The 23,593-nt window shown below is 32.4% G+C and overlaps 1 protein-coding gene and 1 long non-coding RNA gene across 2 annotated transcripts in view; one reads left to right on the top strand and one right to left on the bottom strand.

The window, feature by feature from the left end:
- LOC143049714 (uncharacterized) overlaps positions 1–23,593 on the bottom strand; it is a 74,480-nt gene that overhangs the window by 44,130 nt on the left and 6,757 nt on the right. The window contains exon 2 of the mRNA XM_076223388.1: positions 18,760–22,251. Within this exon, the coding sequence (XP_076079503.1) occupies positions 18,760–22,251 (3,492 nt within the window). The remainder of the gene's footprint in view (positions 1–18,759; positions 22,252–23,593) is intronic.
- Positions 122–6,657, top strand: LOC143049703 (uncharacterized). The gene is made up of 4 exons (XR_012970292.1): positions 122–997; positions 4,825–4,917; positions 5,313–5,421; positions 6,234–6,657. It is a non-coding gene; the product is annotated as an uncharacterized LOC143049703 (long non-coding RNA).

A 23,593-nucleotide genomic window follows, 5' to 3' on the forward strand; every position in this document is an offset into this window, starting at 1 on the left:
TTATTCAAAGTGTTTCAGACAAGATGTTGAAAATAATAATGTGCAAGATACTTTTTTCGATCATCGTGAAGTGATAATTGTAATTCCCATTCCTCCATGCACTCTGCACTCTACCCCTGTTCAATTGTATATTTATAATTCCTCATGCTTTAATTTACCCCCTCTTTGTGATTACCGTTATGCCAACAGAAACCCGGGACTTGATTTACATGTAAAATCAGGGGCGGATCCAGCCACGATAAAGCATGTAAAGGGGGTTCCAACTACATGTCTCCATTAAATAAGGGGTGTCGTAAATTGTCGCTGGGTTTCTGTTACCCCACCGTTTTCATATAATTTAGATTTCAAAAGTGTATAACTTTTCATATATTGTGTAGGTTAAAATGTTATTTTTTCCCATATTGTTTGCGTTTTGCAATGTTTTGTTTGGTGTGTAATCATGGTAATGTAACAGTGCACAGGGGCAGATCCAGCCATTCAAAGGGGTGTCCAAATAAATGTCCCCATTCAAATGCATCGATCGGCCAAAACAAAAGGGGGGTTCCAACCCCCAGAACCCCCTCCCCCTCCTTCGACCCGCCACAGAATATAAATATTAATTGTTATTTAAAAGTCATTTACTGGTACTAGATCCGAGCACATGTTTTGGGATATATATGTCTAATTTACCGTATATAACTGCGAGAAAATGAATAATACACCAGCTGATAATTGTCTCTTCTCTGCTAATTAAATATTCACTCTGATTTACTTGTGAGACCACCGACACTGATAATTACCTCAAAGTTAAAGGTGCTCCGTTACTGGGAAGATTATATCGGATCCGACCAATTTATTCGTTCCATTCCCCCATACAAGTCAGCACGGCTCTTTAGAAAAAATGCATTGCAATGCGTCATAATTATCTGGACTACTAAGTACTTCCATATAACTTCGAAAACAGACAATAATTTATTTCACTGGATGAGACTGGGCTGACGGATTTTTTAATGGATTGGTAATTTTTATTTTTTACACACGTGTTGCTCCAGTCACGCTTCAGTGATTCCCGATATAATCATGATAATCAACAAATTTTTCACACGAAAAGGGAGGGAGGGCTTTCCCCTTAATTAGAAATCTCTATTTTCAGGCATAGGCTCGATAAATTTGCCTTTTGAAGAACTGAGATAAAAACATGAGATGGCTAATGAGTTTTCAGCTAATTTACATCATTGTACATTAAAATACATCATGAACATACATGTGACATACACAATTATATATAGAGCCATTTAAAAAGCTATTTTTTGCAATACTTAAATAATGCCGGATCAAATCTTGATAATATATGTACCGGTAGTTGAAATTGTTAGCTTTTTAAAAAACATTAAAAAATGAGCACCCAAAGTTTAAAAATAAGAATGACCATTTAGTCTTTAATGTATGTGCTATTGCCATGAAACTAGGTCATTGTAGGTAAACTGTCATCTATTCCCTTAAATCTGAGTTCACGCCAATTATTAATTAATTAAAATTAGAATTTAAATTAGTCGAGTATATCTACTCTATTAGGTCTCTAGTTTGGATAGTGTATAACTTGCAAATTAAAATCATACTCCTTCAAAATTTATTTCTTTAAATATTATGGATGAAATAGCAAGTAAGGGATGAAAATAAATTGGATAAATGTGGCAATTTTTTTTAGGTAAAGTAGTGATTTGGGATAGTTTGAAAAGGTAAAATATTAGTATGTCAAACTTAATTATAGACCCTTTAAAAATAAAATTATCCTTATTTTGAGATATAGCTTATAGATTTTTCTATAACATGTATAATGTTGATCAGAGGCGGATCCAGCCATTTTAATAGGTGGGGGTCCAAACCCAGAGTAAAGGGGGGTTCCAACTATATGCTTCCATTCAAATGCATTGCTTGGCAAAAGAAAAGGGGTGGTTCCAACCCCCGGACCCCCCCCCCCCCCCCTTGGATCTGCCAATGTTGATGTGGTTCTGTCCCAAAAGTAGTACACTGCACTGTAAAAGTCTTTTTTTTGGATAGAGCCAGTGCAATTTTTACCTCACTGTTCTAATGGAACAGTAAGATTTTGCCATCACTTGGTGTCTGTTGTTGTTCGTCGTCGTCTGTCTGGTGTTCTCCTCTAAAACTACTTAACCAATTTCTACCAAACTTAAGCTGAATGATCCTTCATGTTATATCTATGGGTATCTAAAACACAGTTTTTTTTTAGCCTGCAACTTAAACTTTTGTTGCAGAAAGCTGGACATAGGGATAGTGATCCGGCGGCGGCGTTAGCTTACTTCTTAAAAGCTTTATATTTTAGAAGGTGGAAGACCAGGATACTTCATACTTTGTATATATGGATGCCTCATGTTACAAAGTTTCTGTCAGTCACATGTCCAAAGTCCTTGACCTCATTTTCATCATGTTCATGGTTCAGTGACTACTTGAAAAAAAGTTAAGATTTTTTGTAACGTTAAATTCTCTCTTATTATAAGTAATAGGATAACTATATTTGGTATGTGTGTACCTTGCAAGGTCCTAATGCCCGTCAGACAGCTTTCACTTGACCTCAACCTCATTTCATGGATCATTGAACAAAGTTAAGTTTTGGTGGTCAAGTCCATATCTCAGATACTATAAGCAATAGGTCTAGTATATGCGGTGTATGGAAGCACTGTCAATGACTGTAAGGTGTACATGTCCAACTGGCAGGTGTCATCTGACCTTGACCTCATTTTCATGGTTCAGCATGTTCAGTGGTTATGACCGTTATAGTTAAGTTTTTGTGTTTTGGTCTGTTTTTCTCATACTGTATGCAATAGGTCTACTATAATTGGTGTATGGAATGATTAAAAGTTGTACATGTCAAGCTGGCAGGTGTCATCTGAACTTTACCTCATTTTCATGGTTCAGTGGTCAAAGTTAAGATTTTGAGTTTTGGTCTTTTTTTCTAATACTATATGCAATTTGATGTATGGAAATATTTTATAATCTATATATCAGTCACCCAGGTTTTATTTCACCTTGACCTCATTTTCAAGGTTCATTGCTCAGTGTTAAGTTTTTGTGATTTGGTCTGTTTTCTTAAACTATAAGCAATAGATCAGCTATATTTGTTGTATGGAAGGACTAGTAGGTGCACATGCCTGCCTGGCATGGCTCATCTAACCTTGACCTATTTTTCAGGGTTCCTTAGTCAATGTTTAGTTTTCTTGGTTAATGTTAAATTTATGTGCCAGTTGTAATAAAGCTTTATATTTAGGACTATCAACATAATATCAATGATTAGCAAAGAAGGCGAGACATTTCAGCGTGTGCACTCTTGTTGTTTTGTTTTCTGTTTCGTCAAAAAACATTGTGATCATGGCTAAACATACTAAATAAAAACATAGGAGGAAAGGTAGTTTTGGCTTTTATCTCAAAACCCAAATTAAAGGATTAAGAGCAAATCTGACACAGAGTTAGTTGTTCATTATATGATTATAGGTGAAGTTCTATTAACATTAAATTTTCAGACAAGTGTTACAACCCATTGTTGGGTTGCTGCCACTAGATTGGTAATTTTAAGGAAATATTGCAGTTTTTATACGACTGCAAAAAGTTTTTTGTGATCATATATTGGTATCGTGTAGTCGTTGTCAGAAGCCATTTGGTTTTTGCATAATTACTTTAGGATAAGTTAATAGAAATCTATGAAATTCAAATAAAAAAGGATGGTTGGGATTTATTTTGGGAATTTTTGTCCAGAGTTTAGGAATTAGGCATTTTAGGGACCAAAAGGTTCCAAAATTAAACTTTTTTTGATTTCATAGAAATTGAATTATGGGGGTTCTTTGATATGCCAAATCTAACTGTGTATTTAGATTCTTAATTTTTTGGTCCTGTTTAAATTGGTCTACCTTAAGGTCCAAAGGGTCCAAAATTAAACTTATTTTTATTTTAACAATATTTAAATTCTTGGTGTTCTTTAATATCATGAATATGCTGAATCTGGACATTTACTTAGATTTTTTATTATGGGCCCAGTTATCAACAAATGATCAAGTTGGTCCAAACAGGGGTTCAAAATTTTACTTTGTTTAATTTCAACAAAAATTGAATATATGGGGTTCTTTGATATGCTGAACATGCTGAATCTAACCATTCATTTAGATTTTTGATAATTTGGCCCGTTATCAAATTGGTCCACATGGAGGTTTGAAGGGTCCAACCTTGAACTTTATTTGATTTCATCAAAAAATGAATTATTGGGGTTCTTTGATCATGGTGATATGCTGCATCTAACCATGTATTAAGATTTTAAAAATTGGACCATATTAGAGGTTAATTGTCAATTTAAAATTTTTAATTACTTGGACCACATTCATTCTGTGTCAGAAACCTATGCTGTGTCAAATATTGAATCACATTCCAAATTCAAAATTCAGAGCTGTATCAAGCTTAAATGTTGTGTCCATACTTGCCCCCAACTGTTCAGGGTTCAACCTGTACAGTCGTATCAAGCTGAGCCATGCGTAGCATTTTTATTGGTCATTATCTTGAATCTTATTTCTGATAAAGATATATATACTGTAAACAGCAAATATAATTCGCAAAGTAAAGTCTACAAATATGATATTAATACACCAAAAATTGTCAATTGACCCCATAAGGAGTTATTGCCTTTTAAAGACAATTTTTCACAATTTGTTCATCTAGTTTGCTCAATACTCTAAAGAATCTTCTCCTTTGAAGTGACATTGCGGAATATATTACAGCCAAACTTGGACTGAATGAGTTTCAGAGTAACTAGTTTAAAGTTTGTATTTTATTTCCTTTTAGGTCAAGAAACATAGTCACTTTATAGTTACATGGCTAAAATGGAACATAGGGGTAAAATGATCACAAATGGAAGATTGATGCAAAAAATTTCAGGTGAGCACTTCAGGCTCTTGCGAGCCTCTTGTTTAATTGCTTCTGTAAGTAATATATATATTAATTTGAAATTCTGACGAGTGAGACACATGCAGATTATACTGTAAACAATATTTCAGAGTTAAATGTAGTCAAGCAAACAAATCATATTAGAATATGCGAATCATGTCTTTGATGTCCAATGAAAAATTAGTACAAACACGAAGAAAAAGTATGAGAATGTTTGTTTTTTAAACTATTGACCAGGGTAAACATGGTGAAAGTCTTTGAAAATGATGACTGGCAAAAAGTCTGTGAAATGAAATAGCACAAATATTCCATTCTTTTAAAATATTATTGTATATATAAAAGAAAAACACATACTGATGTTTAATAATAGTTTTTTCTCTTTTTAGGTTCAGGACAACATGGACAAGAAATATAGAAAAATAATGAAAAATATAAACAGTTACAATAAAAATGAGTGGCAAAACAAGATAAACAGAATACAACAAAGCCTAAATGGTAAGACCACTTGTATATACTGTAAATTCAGAAATTATTGCTTGCTTTTATTATTGTGATTTTTCACGAATGGACAACTTATTGTGATTGCAAACAAAATCTGCATAAAGATCTATATATATCATGATTATATATATATATATATATATATATGTTTCTGTTATCAAAACATGAGTTCTTATTTTTGCAATACTCACCAGTCACATTATTCCCATTACTAAAAACATGAAAAACCTCTCGATAATTTCTGAATTACAGAAATAAAAATAGTTGCCTTTGAATGATGACTTATATAAAAATAAGAAGATGTGGTATACATGGTAAACGAGTGACTTATCCACCAGAGTTCAATAAGGTGGATGCAAGAAATTAAAGGCCAATGATGGGCCAGCCTTCAATAATGAGAAAACACTTCCTTTATGGTCAGCCAATAAAGATCCCAATATGAAAAGATGTAAACAATCCAATTTAGTTCAACATGTTCAAAGTCAATAACAAACAAAAAAAAATCATGTCTGTGAGCACTCAACCTTTATACCATAATATTTGACAGTGGTTCAAATTACACAACATATGAACATTCTATAACAACTATTGCAAGTGGCTCAACTTTAAATATCACTGCAAGGCACTAAACAACGAATATTAAATTTGGACACAAAACACTGAAATAAGAGAACTCATCATGCTCATAAGTACGAATATCAAATGAAAGTTTCTCAAAATGTTCATTAAACATGATAAAATAAGCTTATTTATATTGCTGTTTTTTTGTCCATTTAAAGATTTTTTTTAATTTTGTTTATTTATAGGTCAGACATCTTGGTTTTTATGATCATCAACAGGTCCTGCAGGGTCTATACTGAAGAGGAAACCTAATTGTTAATACTTTTCTACATAATGTGCTAATTGTAATAAATAATGTGAAATGAACTGTGTGTTTTTCTGGAAAAAGAAATAGAAAAAATTCTACAAAATTGCTATTAACAAATTGGAGTACCATCAAAGATGCACAAGAACACAATTGTTTAAAATGTAACAACCCACATATTCACTGATGGATTATGGAGTAATTAAGAAAACCATAGTATCTTTGTCATGTTTGTTGTCGAAATAAACAACTGCCTTATCCATTCATGTACATGGCTCCATCATATCAAATATACAGAGAAGATGTTTGAAGAACAAGTTGCCAAAATTTATTCAACCAATTGAAGGAAGATGTCTTGTGGATGGAATTATCAGTCAGAGCTCAGACATAAATAAGTCTGAATCTGCTTTTGACTCATAGAGGTCTAAATTTGTAAGTTTTAGGATTAGTCTCCCTTTAATGCAAGACAAAATACGACTTTAATAAGTCAAATATTGTTAAGCAAGAAATAATTGACCAGAATCAAAAAGTTGCAAATATCGACTCCTACAAGTCGATAAGTGATAAAAATTGGTTAACTTCAAGACCCACGCATATTTATAAGGAGGTCATGCATCTAAATCAAATAATGAAAACATTGAAAGACAATGCTTTGTCTTCTAAAGAAAAATATGAATGAGAGTCTAAAAAATCGAAGATAATGTTAATTAACCTTACAATGCAACCACCTGGAACTACACTTAATGAGGAAAAACATCTGTGTTTAGTAAGGATGTTCAATTAGACAATTACATATAGATAGCTCAAGTCCTTGTGAACTCTCAGACAGGTTTTTGCTGTCATAGGTTGTGTAGTTTGGCCACTAAGTGGAATTAAGTTTTTTCATCAACATAAATAGACCTAAACAAGTCTGTCAATTTACAGTCAAGGGTCTAACTTAAATAAGTTATCGGGGAAAAATAACATGCATGTTGTTATTACAGACACTTTCATGAGTTGTCTTCTCTTTTTTCCTGAATCTGTAATAACATATGATGGTTATCTGTGAAATATACCAAAAATGTTTATCTTTAATGGGCACTTGGGAATTCTTAGAAACTTTTGCGCAGTAACTTAATAAATTACCTTGATAACTAATTTTCTAATTCCATTAATATAATTATGATTAACCATGGTAAATCAATGAGACAAGGCTTTTAAGGGAAATTAAGTTGTAATAACAAGGCTTATGTTATTACAAGCATGTAATTTACTATATCAGAGTAAATGAGACACTTGGAATCTTGCACAGTGCCTCATTACAAGCTCTGATCATCATTTCTTACAATGAATTGAAATACATTCTTATGCAAGTCAGAGCAAAGCCTTTAAAGAGATATAGACAAGCTGCAATAACACCCATTGGTTATTGCAGGAATGTATTTTCTGTAATAACATAGGTGTACTATGCATGATTGGTAAGCTATGAGCTGTTATATATTTGCAAAGATTAGTATACATAAAGAAAATTATAATATCAATAGAACTTGAGAAAAATTTAACAAAATAAAGGTTGTATATTTTCCCTTTGAAACATGTAACATACATATGTTATTACAGTTTTTTGATATTTCAGCTCACAATAACAACATGTATGTTATTTTTCTCTAATAACTTATTTAAGTTAGACCCTTGACTGATTTATGACTTAGATAAGTCTAAAATTGAAAACACATTTTTATGATAAATACATGTTTTGACTTCTTTAAGTCAAAAACAAAAATAGACTTGTTTATGTCTGAGCTCTGACTGATTATTTATGCACTGAACTGTTATGTAGGGGGTCGAATAATTGTACACAGCAGCTGAAACAGAAGACAAGTTAATTTAACATGAAAAGTGTTTATTTTATTTAAAATGCAAATATGAGCACAATATTAATAACATCAAAAGTGGTATGATATTCATAGCGTTTTGCTTATTATTGTATTGTCTTAAACATGCTAAACAGTCAGCCTTTTGTTTTTGTATGTTAAATACTCACCATGAAAATTTGTATTAAAGTTTTAATTATCTTTTGTATCAATAATTCAGTCTAGGAAAAATTATATTTATACTGTCATGAATTTTCCATAGAGGAAAAATAGGGGAAAACATTTCCTTAAGGGAAATTTGATGTTCAGAAATTTCCTTAGAGGAAATTTGAAGAACAATGATTTCCTTAGAGGAAATTTAATGTCTTGAATTTTCCCTCAAGGAAAAGTGTTTGTCAACAATTTCCTCACAGGAAAAATTTTTTCCTCCAAGGAAAATTTGAAGCTGCAAATTTCCTCAAAGGAAAATTTGAAGCCACAAATTTCCTCAGAGGAAAATTTGAAGCCGCAAATTTCCTCAAAGGAAAAAGAATTTCCTCCAAGGAAATAGAATTTCCTCTAAGGAAATAGAATTTCCTCTAAGGAAATAGAATTTCTTCAAAGGAAATGTTTATGCAGCAAATTCCCTAAGGGAAATCTTTTTCCCTCGAGGAAAAAACAATTTCCCTAGAGGAAAAATATTTTTCCTTTAGGGAAATTTGATTTCCCTTGAGGAAAACTACTTTTCCTCTGAGGAAATTGTTGAAAAAAGGGGCATAACTTTTTCAACAGTGGTGCTAGAGCCAAAAAATTTTAGGACAAATATCAGGGAACCAATGCCAACCAAGTTATCAACTTCATTTTGACTTAACTCCAAAAATTAAGGTGACAACTTTTGCACTCAGCGGAATTGCAAACTTGTCCCGGAGACTGTTTTATGCTATTGTTTCAGAAAAAGGGAGAAGGTTTGGATCCATTAAAACGTTTAATCCCGCTGCAAATGTTTGCACCTGTCCTAAGTCAGGAATCTGATGTACAGTAGTTGTCGTTTGTTTATGTAATATATACGTGTTTCTCGTTTCTCGTTTTGTTTATATAGATTAGACCGTTGGTTTTCCCGTTTGAATGGTTTTACACTAGTAATTTTGGGGCCCTTTATAGCTTGTTGTTCGGTGTGAGCTAAGGCTCCGTGTTGAAGGCCGTACTTTAACCTATAATGGTTTACTTTTTAAATTGTTATTTGTATGGAGAGTTGTCTCATTGGCACTCACACCACATCTTCCTATATCTATTAACGTTTAGTTTAAGGTATCTGTGAAACAGTTTTTATCATGACTACTTGATATTAACAAGAGTGCACACGCTGAAATGTCTCACCTTCTTTCTTCTTTACTAATCATTGATATTATGTTGATAGTCTTAAACATAAAGATTTATTACAACTGTTACTTAAACAAAACCACGACCAATGAACCATGAAAATGAGGTCAAGGTCAGATGAACCATGCCAGGCTGGAATGTACAGCTAATAATTCTTCCATACAACGATTAAAGTTGACATATTGTTTATAGTTTCAGAAAAACAGGCGATGAAATAAGGTCAAGTTCAGCTGAACCTTGTCGGACATATATGTAGACCTCAGAAGGATGATCCCATGTACCGAAATTAAGTGGGGAAAATGAGATTTCAAGAAACTATACATGTCTTTAAGCATTCCATAAACAATGAAAATGATGCGAAGACAAAACACTTCGTTACATAAGGCATATTCATACAACGTATTAAACATCAATGTATCCTTTCTGAAATATAAAGGTTTTATTAAACAGTAAGCAATGTCGCATCTGGGAATAAGCATCACTATGCATCCAAGACAAAAACCTTTACTTGTTCTTATGATTTATGTTAAGACTTATGATTTCAGTATGTTTCAACCTTTAGCTAGCCTTAACTTATGGGTCATGTTAGCTATTGCCATCTCTTTGTATCTAATGGCATTATCTGACGTGTACATCGTCTAATTTTGTATGTAGTTGTTGAATTATTGGCACATCTCATTTACATGGAGGTGACACATCTCTGCATCGTTATATTATATTAATGGTAGCGTTTTAGTTTATCATATCAAAGCTGTAAAAGATATAAGACAGACATTGTAAAGAAGCAAACATGATCAACAAAAGGAGATCTACAAGAGATGTTGTGTTCCCCGATCAACTAGCCCACACCAACAGATATATATGGGTCATTTAAAACAAATGTCGAATTTTAAAATTGAAAAAAATATTAAAAGTTACTTATTCAAACAACCCTCTACATAAGAAAATCAAAACAAACAGTACTTAAAGATCAACATATTAGAAGATGCAATCTTAATGATGTCATACAAGAATATCTAGAAAAATATTTTGATCGGTGGTACAATATTTTGTCTATCTTGTTACTATTTTCAAAAGAGATTTAGGGTTATTAAGAAAAAGTTTAGATAAAATGTTAAGCTTGTTTTACGTAGCCAATTAGATGGTTTTCAAGAGAATAAACTTCTAAATATATTCATTCTGTAAAATAATAGATTGTTTGCCCATTTTCCAGGTTGTACTGAAAATGACTATAAAAATTGGTTTTCAAAGGTTGTAAAAATTACCACCAGTAATGCAAGTCTAAGATAGCAATTTATATTGTTCGGCATTTTTCACCCTTTTAAATAAACCCAACATCAAGTAAATCCCTCATAAGTTAGTTTACTTTTCTCTTTACTTTGTTGGTAACAGGAACGTACGTTTCTGATATATCAATATATAAAAGTTTATCCTTTTACCTTTTTTATCTATCCTGTTACCGATATCAGTATTCACGGGTAGTAAGGTCGTCATATCGAGGAGCGTTTAGTACAGTGATTTTGTCATAGTTTGGATAAGTTTGACATGACGGTGTTAAGTTTTTTTTATGACGATCAATGCAAAAATGTAAACATTCGGATATTTTGTAAAAGGAACTTCTGATCAATAATTCAAGCTGGTAAGTACCTTTGTACAAAGTAAATATGTTAGTACATCACAAGTTGTATCATATAGTTAATGATTTAACACAGAACAAAGCTTGCGTATGTCAAAATTTAAAAGTTGCTTATTGGTTTAACGCGCATAAAAAAAGTTATTATCTTTCTGTCTGTTACATCATATATTTCTTCGTGATAAAATACTGCTGTCAATTATTCTGAAAAATACCTACTTTTGCACTCAATTCAAAATTACTGAAATATCTGTGTCATGGTTTGGTTCATTCGTGTCATGGTTAAGTTCATGTTGGACATGGTTCAGTTATGCAATTCTTGTCATGTATTATGAAGAGTTACTATCAAAATTAACATAATTGTTTCATTTGAAACACAAAAAGGGAATAAGAACGCACATACAATGTAGTAATATGTTATCAGTAGATGCAATATGATTGCCAATGAGACAACTATCCACCTAAGATCAAATCACGTAGATGTTAGCAACTATATGTCATGAAGAGGCCTTCAACATTCAACAATGAGCAAAACCATACTTCTTAGCAAGTTATAAAAGGCTGCGACAAAATCAATAAGAAAACCACCAGCCTAATTTCTGTTCAAAATAAATAGCAAAATATGATATACAATTACAAACGATATTCACGGCATTACAGAGACAGAATATACAAACTATTGCGGAGTTAAACATGTTTGCGGGCTCCCCAACCCCTTCTTCGACTTAACCACGGCAGACATGCAAGATTTACCAGATCGGTTTTAAACAATAAAATCACGATGCATTCATGCAATATTACTGCCATTGTATATAAAGTACGAATCCAGTTTGTTCATTTTCACTGTTATATGCGAGTATTCCTATATGTAGAATAAAGGATGACGGGAAAAACTGCGTTTGTTTACTTTTTAAAAGTACGAAATAATTGATTTAAATGTATGTTTTAACACAATTAAATAAGAATATAACTTTCTAATGTATAATATATATAATCACAAGAATAAAGTCCAAAAAGTGTAATTAAAGCAGAGCTAGCTGAATTCATAATAACGTTGACTGGATGCTATTCATTTCAACTATAATTGCGATAAATTATCACTGAAAGTGCAATCATTTCTGATGTGGAATTTTTGCAGGTGCGATGATTCTTCATTTTCATTTTATATGATAATTCGAAATGCAACAACTGAAAATAGTCTTATAAAATTACTTTAATACTGATGATATTTAAAAAGCAAGCTGGTCGTAGATGATCACTTGAATATACACGGGTATAACCAACTTATTGTTGATTTCGGACATTGTGTACTGTTCATCGATATTTTTTCTGTACTAAATTTTATGGTTTTTTATCGTCATAGTTCTGTACCGTTCGTAAGTAAAACATCGAGAACATAGTTATGAGAAATTCAAACATATATCAAAGTGACTCGATTGTTGCTGGAACTTTTTTTACTGTATAAGATGTATATAAAATGGCATTACAAAAACTAATTACGCAGCCATCCAGACATCAAATGTAAAGCAATTGTTTGTGCGAGACGAAAACGCTACCACTCATCAATCGTGAAATGAAGATCTTTATGTGACTTCTCTTTGATTTTCGTCGATGCATCCATTAGAGCTATTTTCATAATGCTTGCAGTTAAACGGTTTGGATGGCTTGTTTGCTTTTTTTAGTAGAAATGTGTGCTCTATCTCAATTACAATGCCTAGGCAAACATGAATACAAACCAAGCAATCAAGTCTTAAGTATGTGCTGTATATTTAGACCAAAATCGTAAACTGCTTTTCTGGTAGCAATCATTTGATTTTCGGGGGGGGGGGGTACTTGAAATGGCACATTAGTTTATATAACAACATATTACTTTTTGAAAAAAAGAACTATATTGAGTTGTTATTGAAGAAAATGAGTACATTCTAATTTTCAAAATTTTCCTAGGGGCGGGGGGGGGGGGGGGGGAGAGGACCCAAACCCTCCTAGCAGGTTTTGATCACTAAAAAATTACAGGTTATTTTGAATGTAAAAAAATACATTTTACTTTGGCTTAATGTAAAAAAAAATCCAAAGCCCCCTCGCTCTTCCCCCCCTCCCCCCCAAATCTGAAAACCAAATGGTAGCTACTTTAGCTGTCCAAGTTATATGTATAAAATAATGGCGTGTCAAAGGAAAGGACATACTTTATCTTACATATAGATCCGGGTCTGAACAAATTATCAGAGAATATAGGATTGACAATATAAAAAAGAAGATGTGGTATGTATGCCAATAAGACAACTTTCCACAAGAGACCTACATGACACAGAAATTAACAACTATAGGTAACCGTACGGTCTTCAACAATGAGCAATACATGCCATTTTTACGGCATTTATTGAAATATTACCTCATATTTTCACACTCACAAAGTATGCATACATAATGAATCCTTCTGACTTCATAAATTATGTTAGAGAGTCGGCTAAATTACGACTTTATATGATGAAAATTTATTAAAATCCTTCTGTGAAAATGCTACGCATATACAACAGTAATGAATCGCTCTACAGTGAAAATGAAATTTATATATCATTATTCAATAGTAAAACATGAATCGCATCACAAAAACAACAAAGTGGAATGTGATTCAATATCAACAAGCTGAACAACAAACCCTATTTTAAGTTATACTACATTATTTACCATGTTAAAAGGTACATTTTTTTCTGCAAATGAAACTTAACTGCTACTTTTAAAACTCTTGTCCTCTCTGTTCGTTAACTAATCTTTATAAATCTGTGTATCAATTTTACACTTGGATAGCTGTATAGGGTCCGCATGAAATACATTTATCATGAATTTATGAAAACAGTACGTATTGTATATTATATCTTATTTTATTCAAAAATCGTGAATTTGTCGTCTGTTTATTTATCCTTCTACATAAGAAATTCATCATGGATACAGTGAAAATGGCATTTCAGGATTCGCACATTACATACACTGATTACAAATATTTTTATTGATTTGTAATAATAATTGATAAACTTGAACCTTATGTCGGCTTAAATCCAAATCGAAATTGTGATCTTTCATATTTTAAATTCGAACTTTGAAAGTGTTTTTTTTTTATTGTAAATTCACATATAGTTTTAAAACCAATATGTTTTAAAACTGGTGTCCATGTCACGCGTAACGATTCGGTTTCACAATTCACGCTTTGACAATTACACCCACTAAATTTTGTTAAAAAGGCTTTTTTCTTCTTAGGCAGTTAATATATAATGTAACTTCGTTCAATAACAGGCGCTATCAAACAAATTTTCAGTATTAAAGTGAAACACATATATATTTATTTCGATCTAAACCATGACAAACTTGACCAAAACCATGACGAATTTCTAGACTATTAACCGAACCATGTCAATCGCTTAACCAAACCATAGCAATTCCGATATCTTGCTTATTCTGCATTAATTTTGTGAAACAACAATTCCAATGTAGATCGTTTGACATCCAATACAGATTCAAACATCTTATGTGAATAGAACTGAGGCAATAGTTTAGAAAAGTAACATAAATTAACCATGTCAAAATTATCCAAACTGACAAAATCACTGTACTAAACGCCCCTCGATAAGACGACCTTACTAGCTGTGGTATTGCACCTGCAAATGCTTAATTGGAAAGATTAAGACGTTATAACCTTAAGATGAGTTCAAACAACGAAATATTTCATTCGTTTTGCACCTACATTTTAAGATAAAAAATTTAACGAAGTTTTTGTCTACAATTGTCTATCCTATTACTGTAACTATAGCAACCATAGTAACAGGATAGACAAATTTCTTCGTTTTTGATTCACGGGTAGTAAGGTCGTAATATCGATGGGCGTTTAGTACAGTGATTTTGTCATAGTTTAGTTAATTTAGACATGGTTGTGTTAAGAGTTTTTATTGACAATCAATGACACAATATAAACATTCGGATTTTTCGCTAAATGAACCATTGAATATAAATTCAAGATGGTTAGTATCTTTGTGTATAATGCTATAAAGTTTTTATCATATAGTTATAATTAGACACAGAATAAAGCTTGCGTATTTCAAAATGTATATGTTGTTGTTCGTTTCTAATGCATAAAGTACAGTTATTTATTTACTGTCTGTTAGATCCCATATTTCATTATGGTATAATTAGTTATCAAAGGTACCAGGATTATATAATTTAGTACGCCAGACGCGCGTTTCGTCTACATAAGACTCATCAGTGACGCTCATATCAAAATATTTATAAAGCCAACATAAATCTGCCGTCAATTATTCGTAAAAAGGCCTACATTTGCACACAAAATTGATTACAGAAAATTCGGAGTCATGGTTTGGTTCACAAGTGTCATGGTTAAGTTCATTTTCGAAATGGTTCAGTTATGTGATTCCTGTCGTGCAGGATGGTAGTGTAACGATCAAAATAAACAGACATTATGTACAACTATTAAAATACTGTTTTTTCGTGTTTAACCCATTCTATCTTATTTTGAATCGATATATAGTGTCGCTATTTTCTAATGTTATTGTTTTTCTGACCCAGACGAGTAGATCTGAGTTTCAAATTTTAAAGATGATCTTTTACTTGCAAAACTACACCTATTAGAAAATAAGTCATCTACAGTAAAACTAAGATTTATCATTATAATTATCATAATTATAGAACAAGCACATATAAAGAGACCACTAGAGTAGTATATAATAAATGAATTTCAATTATAGTATTTTTATTAAAGTTGGTGTATTCTGAATACACTATGACCTAAGAAAGCACTATTAGTTACATAGTGTGCTAGTGACCTAATGCAGTATATGCGGTAAATTCCATATGGGGCGAGAGTGAAGCTTGAATCCCCATATGGAATGTACTGACCCCATATATACGTATTACGTCACTAGCACACTTATGTAACGAATTTATCTTACCGACTATCTTAACGTGTAAAATTTAGACTAGTGAGCTATCAAAATGAGCAAGTTTTCAATACAGTTAGCATTAACATGATTAAGAAACTACTTCCTTTGATCCTACAAAAACATATGCCAACAATGACAACTTCTTAGATTTAAATGTGTTTTATGAATTTATTTCACTTTATCATCACTTTCTTCGTCTGTTGAAACCTTTAAGATTTTTTCTCAGTACTGTTTTGTTTTTTTAAAGGGATGTAACACCACTACTATCCGTGTATGAAATACGCCCTGCCTCCTTATTACCTTATATGGAATATAAAGGGACACAACTCCACTACTAACCGTGTATGAAATAAGCCCCGCCTCCCAATTAACCTAATATTAAATATACACGGTTTCCACGAGGACGCTTTTAACCAATCATATTCCTAGAAATTTATAGGAGGTAAGATAAATAGTAATACACAATAAATAAAGTATAATTTCCAATTGAGACAACTATCCACCGTAGAACAAATGACGCGAATGTTACATCACCGTACGGCCGTCAACAATTAGAAAAACTCATACCTTTTAGTAAGTAATTAAAGGCTCCGACAAAATTAATGATACAGCAATTGAAATAAGAAGACTTACAGCCTGACTTATGTCCAAAACAAAACCAAAAAATAAATATAATATATATATGAAAAACAACAGCCAGTGCATCCCAGACTGAAGACCATGTAATGATGTACATTTTGTCATACTAAATACTTAACCGACAGAGCTTTTTTATATCGGAACTTTATGGCTTACAACACATGAACAAGAAAAAATAGTTTAACGAGTTAAAAAAACATTATCACTTTTATTCGTTGTTTAAATAGACATTATGGACCTTTTTCTAATTCGAACTTGTTATTGTCCACACTTTGAAATCAATTTCCATATTAATTTCACTTACAGTTAACTACATGAATAAGTTTAAACTAACATTTGAAGACATGATGTGTCCTCTCGATATGGTTTGTTTAATATTGTATCATGGACGGTATCATTTCTAAGTAGTAGGACTCTGCCGGGGATAATTATCGTGAGAAATGATAATAACGTCTACTTAGGGTTGCAAAACGTAACAGTTAAGCCTCGGTCACACCTTAACAGATAGCTCGAACGGATGCCGAACGGATGACTTTTTTCAATCCGTTCATGCCCGTTAGACGTCAGTCCATATCTGGTTCTTGTCGGCTTAGCGTCCGTTGGCGTCCGTTTTGTACTGTACCTGTCATTTTCGTTTCCGTTTTGTATACATAACTTGTCCGTTATAGATTCGTTGGATCGGCAGACAAATTCACCAACGCACTTCTACCGGACGTATATATTTATAAACATATATATAACGGATAAAACTGATGGGAGACGGACATGAACGGAAGGATAACGGATACCTACCAGAAGCAAAACGGATAAATGTCAATTGAAAATTTCGCGTCACTCAGAAATGACAATTATTGAAAGATCAGATTTCTTGAATGTCATGAATGTCTATTACTCATGCTTGGATCTTGAAGTAAGAGCATGTACGATTTGTCCGGCCTTTTAGCCACTTACGTCCACCAAATTTGATCAAAAGACTGTTCCCTCTTTAGTCAATTAGTAAATTGTGCTACTTTAATTTTTTTCCCAATCGCATCCTATCAAACTATCAATATTAAGGTGCCACAAAGATGTATTAATTTTTATCTAAACCATGACAAATGTAACCAAAACCATGACGAATTCCTTGACTCTTAACTTAACCATGTCAATCGCTTAACCAAACCATACCAATTTGGATATCTTTGTTATCCTGGGTTAATTTCTTAATGTTGAAGGTGAAAAGTTGTTTGTAACTTTGGAATTATTATAAAAGGTGTAACAATTCATCTACCTCGCATCTTACGTTAATAACATTTTTCTACATTGAGACGATAGAGAAAACTATAAATATTCTTGTAACCTTCGAATAAAATTTATAACCTTTAACTTAAATTTGAGCTAACCATCGGCATTTTTACACACTTTACATGCATCACATTATTTTCCGCAAATACCCGACTTCAGGTAAATGTAATTTTTCATATCGGATATTTACCGATTTCCAAGTTCCAATGATTAAATCATATTAAACAGAACTAAAAATAATCTTGCCCTCTTTCCGAATGCAGTTAACTTTCTTATGTCATTCTGTTATTAATATCGACAATCTTTTCAGCTTTTGCCTTCATTTATTGAAACAGGTGTCGTTACTTGTGTGGTGATTCACAAATAACCACAGGAATTTCCTTGTTTTTTCTTACATTGCTAGGTATAGATAAAACACCAAATCACGCGATGAATACCAGCTTTAGTTAACAGAACAGGCGAAGGCGGCATCGCAGATTACTCACAAAGGAGTTATCGCGTACTTGACAAACTGAGTTGGAACCTTTTATTTTCTTAAATAAATCAGTGGGATGGGAATGTGCTTATTTTTGTTTGAGTTCCTGTTTAACATAATAATTCCATGGTACAAGTAACAAGATATTAATCTTTTTACAACTTGTATGGATGAGACATCATTTCTGTTAAGAGCATAATGAGTCTTACAAAAAACACAACTGTCTTCTCTTAATGGATAATACAACAAGCAGAGGCAAATCAGATATTTTTACTCACCTTTATCAATGTCTGCCTTGTTGATCAATAATAGTTTAACTGTCTCTATATGATTATTCTGACAAGCAAAATGCAAAGGAGATGCTCCATTATCCATACATTTATTAATGTCTGCCTTGTTGTCCAGTAATACCTTTACTATCTCTGTATGGCTATTCTGACAAGCAATATGCAAAGGAGATGCTCCATTATCTGTACACTTATTAATGTCAACCTTGTTGTCCAATAATATCTTTACTATCTCTGTATGATTGTTATGACAAGCTATATACAAAGGAGATGCTCCATTATCTCTACACTTATTAATGTCTGCCTTGTTGTCCAGTAATATCTTTACTATCTCTATATGATTTTTTTGACAAGCAGTATACAAAGGAGATGCTCCATTATTCAAACACTTATTAATGTCTGCCTTGTTGTCCAGTAATATCTTTACTATCTCTGTATGATTGTTATGACAAGCTATATACAAAGGAGATGCTCCATTATCTTCACACTTATTAATGTCTGCATTGTTGTCCAGTAATATCTTTACTATCTCTATATGATTGGTATGACAAGCAATATACAAAGGAGATAATCCATTATCTTCACACTTATCAATGTCTGCATTGTTGTCCAGTAATATCTTTACTATCTCTATATGATTGTTACCACAAGCAACAAACAAAGGAGATACTCCATTATCTCTACACTTATTAATGTCTGCCTTGTTGTCCAGTAATATCTTTACTATCTCTATATGATTGTTACCACAAGCAACAAACAAAGGAGATACTCCATTATCTCTACACTTATTAATGTCTGCCTTGTTGTCCAGTAATATCTTTACTATTTCTGTATGGTTATTCTGACAAGCAATATACAAAGGAGATAAATCATTATCTTCACACTTATCAATGTCTGCCTTGTTGTCCAGTAATATCTTTACTATCTCTGTATGGTTATTCTGACAAGCAATATACAAAGGAGGTAATCCATTATCTTCACACTTATCAATGTCTGCCTTGTTGTCCAGTAATATCTTTACTATCTCTATATGATTTTTATAACAAGCAATAAACAAAGGAGATGCTCCATCATATCTACACTTATTAATGTCTGCCTTGTTGTCCAGTAATATCTTTACTATCTCTATATGATTGTTATGACAAGCAACAAACAAAGGAGATACTCCATTATCTCTACACTTATCAATGTCTGCATTGTTGTAAAGTAATATCTTTACTATCTCTATATGATTTTTCTGACAAGCAGTATACAAAGGAGATACTCCATCATCTCTACACTTATCAATGTCTGCATTGTTGTCCAGTAATATCTTTACTATCTCTATATGATTGTTATGACAAGCAACAAACAAAGGAGATAATCCATTATCTTCACACTTATCAATGTCTGCATTGTTGTCCAGTAATATCTTTACTATCTCTATATGATTTTTATAACAAGCTATATGCAAAGGAGATACTCCATCATATCTACACTTATTAATGTCTGCCTTGTTGTCCAGTAATATCTTTACTATCTCTATATGATTATTCTGACAAGCAGTATACAAAGGAGATGCTCCATTATCCAAACACTTATTAATGTCTGCCTTGTTGTCCAGTAATATCTTTACTATTTCTGTATGGTTATTCTGACAAGCAATATACAAAGGAGATAATCCATTATCTTCACACTTATCAATGTCTGCCTTGTTGTCCAGTAATATCTTTACTATCTCTGTATGGTTATTCTGACAAGCAATATACAAAGGAGATAATCCATTATCTTCACACTTATCAATGTCTGCCTTGTTGTCCAGTAATACCTTTACTATCTCTATATGGTTATTCTGACAAGCAATATACAAAGGAGATAATCCATTATCTTCACACTTATCAATGTCTGCCTTGTTGTCCAGTAATATCTTTACTATCTCTATATGATTTTTATAACAAGCTATATGCAAAGGAGATACTCCATCATATCTACACTTATTAATGTCTGCCTTGTTGTCCAGTAATATCTTTACTATCTCTATATGATTGTTATGACAAGCAACAAACAAAGGAGATACTCCATTATCTCTACACTTATCAATGTCTGCATTGTTGTCCAGTAATATCTTTACTATCTCTATATGATTGTTAACTGATGCTTCTAACAAAGGACTCCAACCTCTTCTGTTACACAGGTTAACATCACCATCATGATCAATACACCAATAAATAAAAGGAATATACCCATAGTCACAACAACCTATCAGTGCAGTATCTTTGCTATTGATATCACATGTCAGTGCTAATCGCCTCTGGAGTGACATTCCAAATTTTTTCAGATAACATAGGAAGTTGTGTCTGAACTCTTGTATCTTGAAGTTTATATTCCTGAACACATAATCTACTCTACCAATTGACCAGTCATCAATCATTCTCTGCATATACATCTGATGGTATTTAAGTGGTACAATAGTAATAAACTGGTCCATGTAATCTTGCCTTTCTAGTAAAAATCTCTGCATAATGAAAACAGAATGTGCATTTCTGATTATACACTGGATCATTTTTTGTCCAAAATAGTATGCAAGAAAGTCAAATAACTTATCATGTTTTGTTTTAAATATACCATGTTCTTTCTTTATAAAAGTGTGTTCAAGTGAGTTTAGTTCATCAAGTAGAACAAGTCGTGATGTGCCTCTGTCCAATCTGCATGCCTCACATGTTTCCTCAATGATCTTTCTTGTTTCTACATTTATCTCTTCATAAAACATTTCCTCCTTTAAGTTGTTGTTAAACATAACACACAAAGCCATTGCACAGTATTTTCTATAATGACCTTTTTTATTAAGCTTGTTAATTTCAGTTTCGTATACCGAAAATGGATTTTTGAAGAATTCTATTATATTGACCTCGGGACTTTCATTATACAATTTACAGAGAAGTGGAAAGAAATCATATAAATCACAGTACTGAATAATCTCAGTTGCCTTTGCTCCTAGATATATTTCTGCTATTGACGTTTTCTCTGTCTCTGATAAACACAAATCTTTTGTTCGTAGGTTACAAACAGATGTCCTGAAAATGGATAAAGATTCAAACTTTTCGTCCTGGTACACTTGTAATCGACACGCGACAATAATTTTTGTTAATTTGTTTTCAATCAACATCTTTATTTGTTCCATAACTGATTCCCAATTGTCAAGGTCGAACTGGTTTATGGAATAAGTCCCACAAAAGTCATCAATTACAAACAGTGTTTTCTGATTTGGATTATTAAACTGGATTATATCATTTGGATTAGTAACTGGTAGTACATCATACCCTTCTTTTTCTTTCATTTTTAACGCCACATAATGTAAAATGGATGTCTTTCCAACACCAGAACTGGCTGTAATAGTGAGACAACTGTTTTCCTTAATACCTTTCAACACACATTTCGTAGCTCTGGTTTCAACAAAGTTATCAGCATTCTTCTGCCACTCATCCAACTGCTTACTAGTTTGCTCTGAAACATCAAGGAGTAAATAATTACCAAAGATAATTTAAAAAACTATAAAGTATTAATTCAACTTTGTATTTTTCTTATTTGTGACTCAGAATGCCTCAGATGATGGTAAATGCATAATGCATTAAGTGTTGGGAGCAATATTATTTCTGTTCTGCTGAATTTGATTAATAAAATTGAGAATGGAAATGGGGAATGTGTCAAGGAGATTGAATTGTAAATTTAAAGTCTTAAAGATAACAGTCTTACAATCTTACTACCGGTATCACTAAACTTAACATCATCAATGATTTATGAAAATCAATGAACCTTTGTGAGCACATACTCCAGGCCCCAACATTGTAACCAGGCAAAATCTCATCAGATTCCTAATTTTTAAGACTCAAACTCATTGATAAAATTTCTAGTGAATATACACTTCTACATATTATGTCCTCATTTACTAAAAGTTTAACAGGAGTTGTCATGACAAACCGTTATATCAGTATAGTCCAAATTTTAAGTTCATAGGGGTATAACTCCTTAGACCTAGAAAATAGATTTGAATCATAATTTCTGTGGATATGCACATCTATGTTTAAGTGTGTCCTCATTAACTCCAAAGTTTCATAAAATGTTGCTGTGTGGTTTCATAGGAGTTGTGATGACAAACTGTTGCAACAGTATATACCAAAGTTCTAAGTTCAAAGGGGCATAACGCCTATAAAAAAAATTTAATCATATATTGACCAACTTTAGAAATGTAACACCAATTTTCTAAATTATTTTCGAAAATAGTAAAATATAAATGGGGAATGTGTCCATGGGACACAGATGATGCCCCCGCTTTAATATCATCATAAAGGGACATAACTCAAGAACTGTAACAGTGACGCTACCAAAATATGTACTTAATCTGAGTTTGGTAATAAGCATTGATTATAAGTTTCATAACATTTATTTGAGGCAAACTTAAGTTAGAGAACGTAGCTTAACTCTATAACGATAAAATTGACGCCACCTAAATTGGAGCTTAATCTGTATTTTGTGGTAATTAGCATTGTTCATAAGTTTAATAGCATTTGGATGTCAGGTAAACTAAAGTAATTAAAACAGAAACGAACTTTTCAGCAATTTTTCCATTTGTAAAGGGGCATAACTCTAAAACAGTTAAAGTGACGCCACCAAAATTCAAATTTGATTTGTGTTTCGTGGTAATAAGCATTGTGTATAAGTTTCATAACATCAATGGTTCTGGCAAACTAAAGTTAGAGAACAGAAACGAAAAATTGAACAATTTTCCATTTGTAAAGGGGCATAACTCTAGAACGGTAAAAGTTAGGCCACCAAAATTCAAACTTGA

The sequence above is a fragment of the Mytilus galloprovincialis genome, chromosome 10 (genome assembly GCF_965363235.1).
Source record: "Mytilus galloprovincialis chromosome 10, xbMytGall1.hap1.1, whole genome shotgun sequence".
Lineage (NCBI taxonomy): Eukaryota > Metazoa > Mollusca > Bivalvia > Mytilida > Mytilidae > Mytilus > Mytilus galloprovincialis.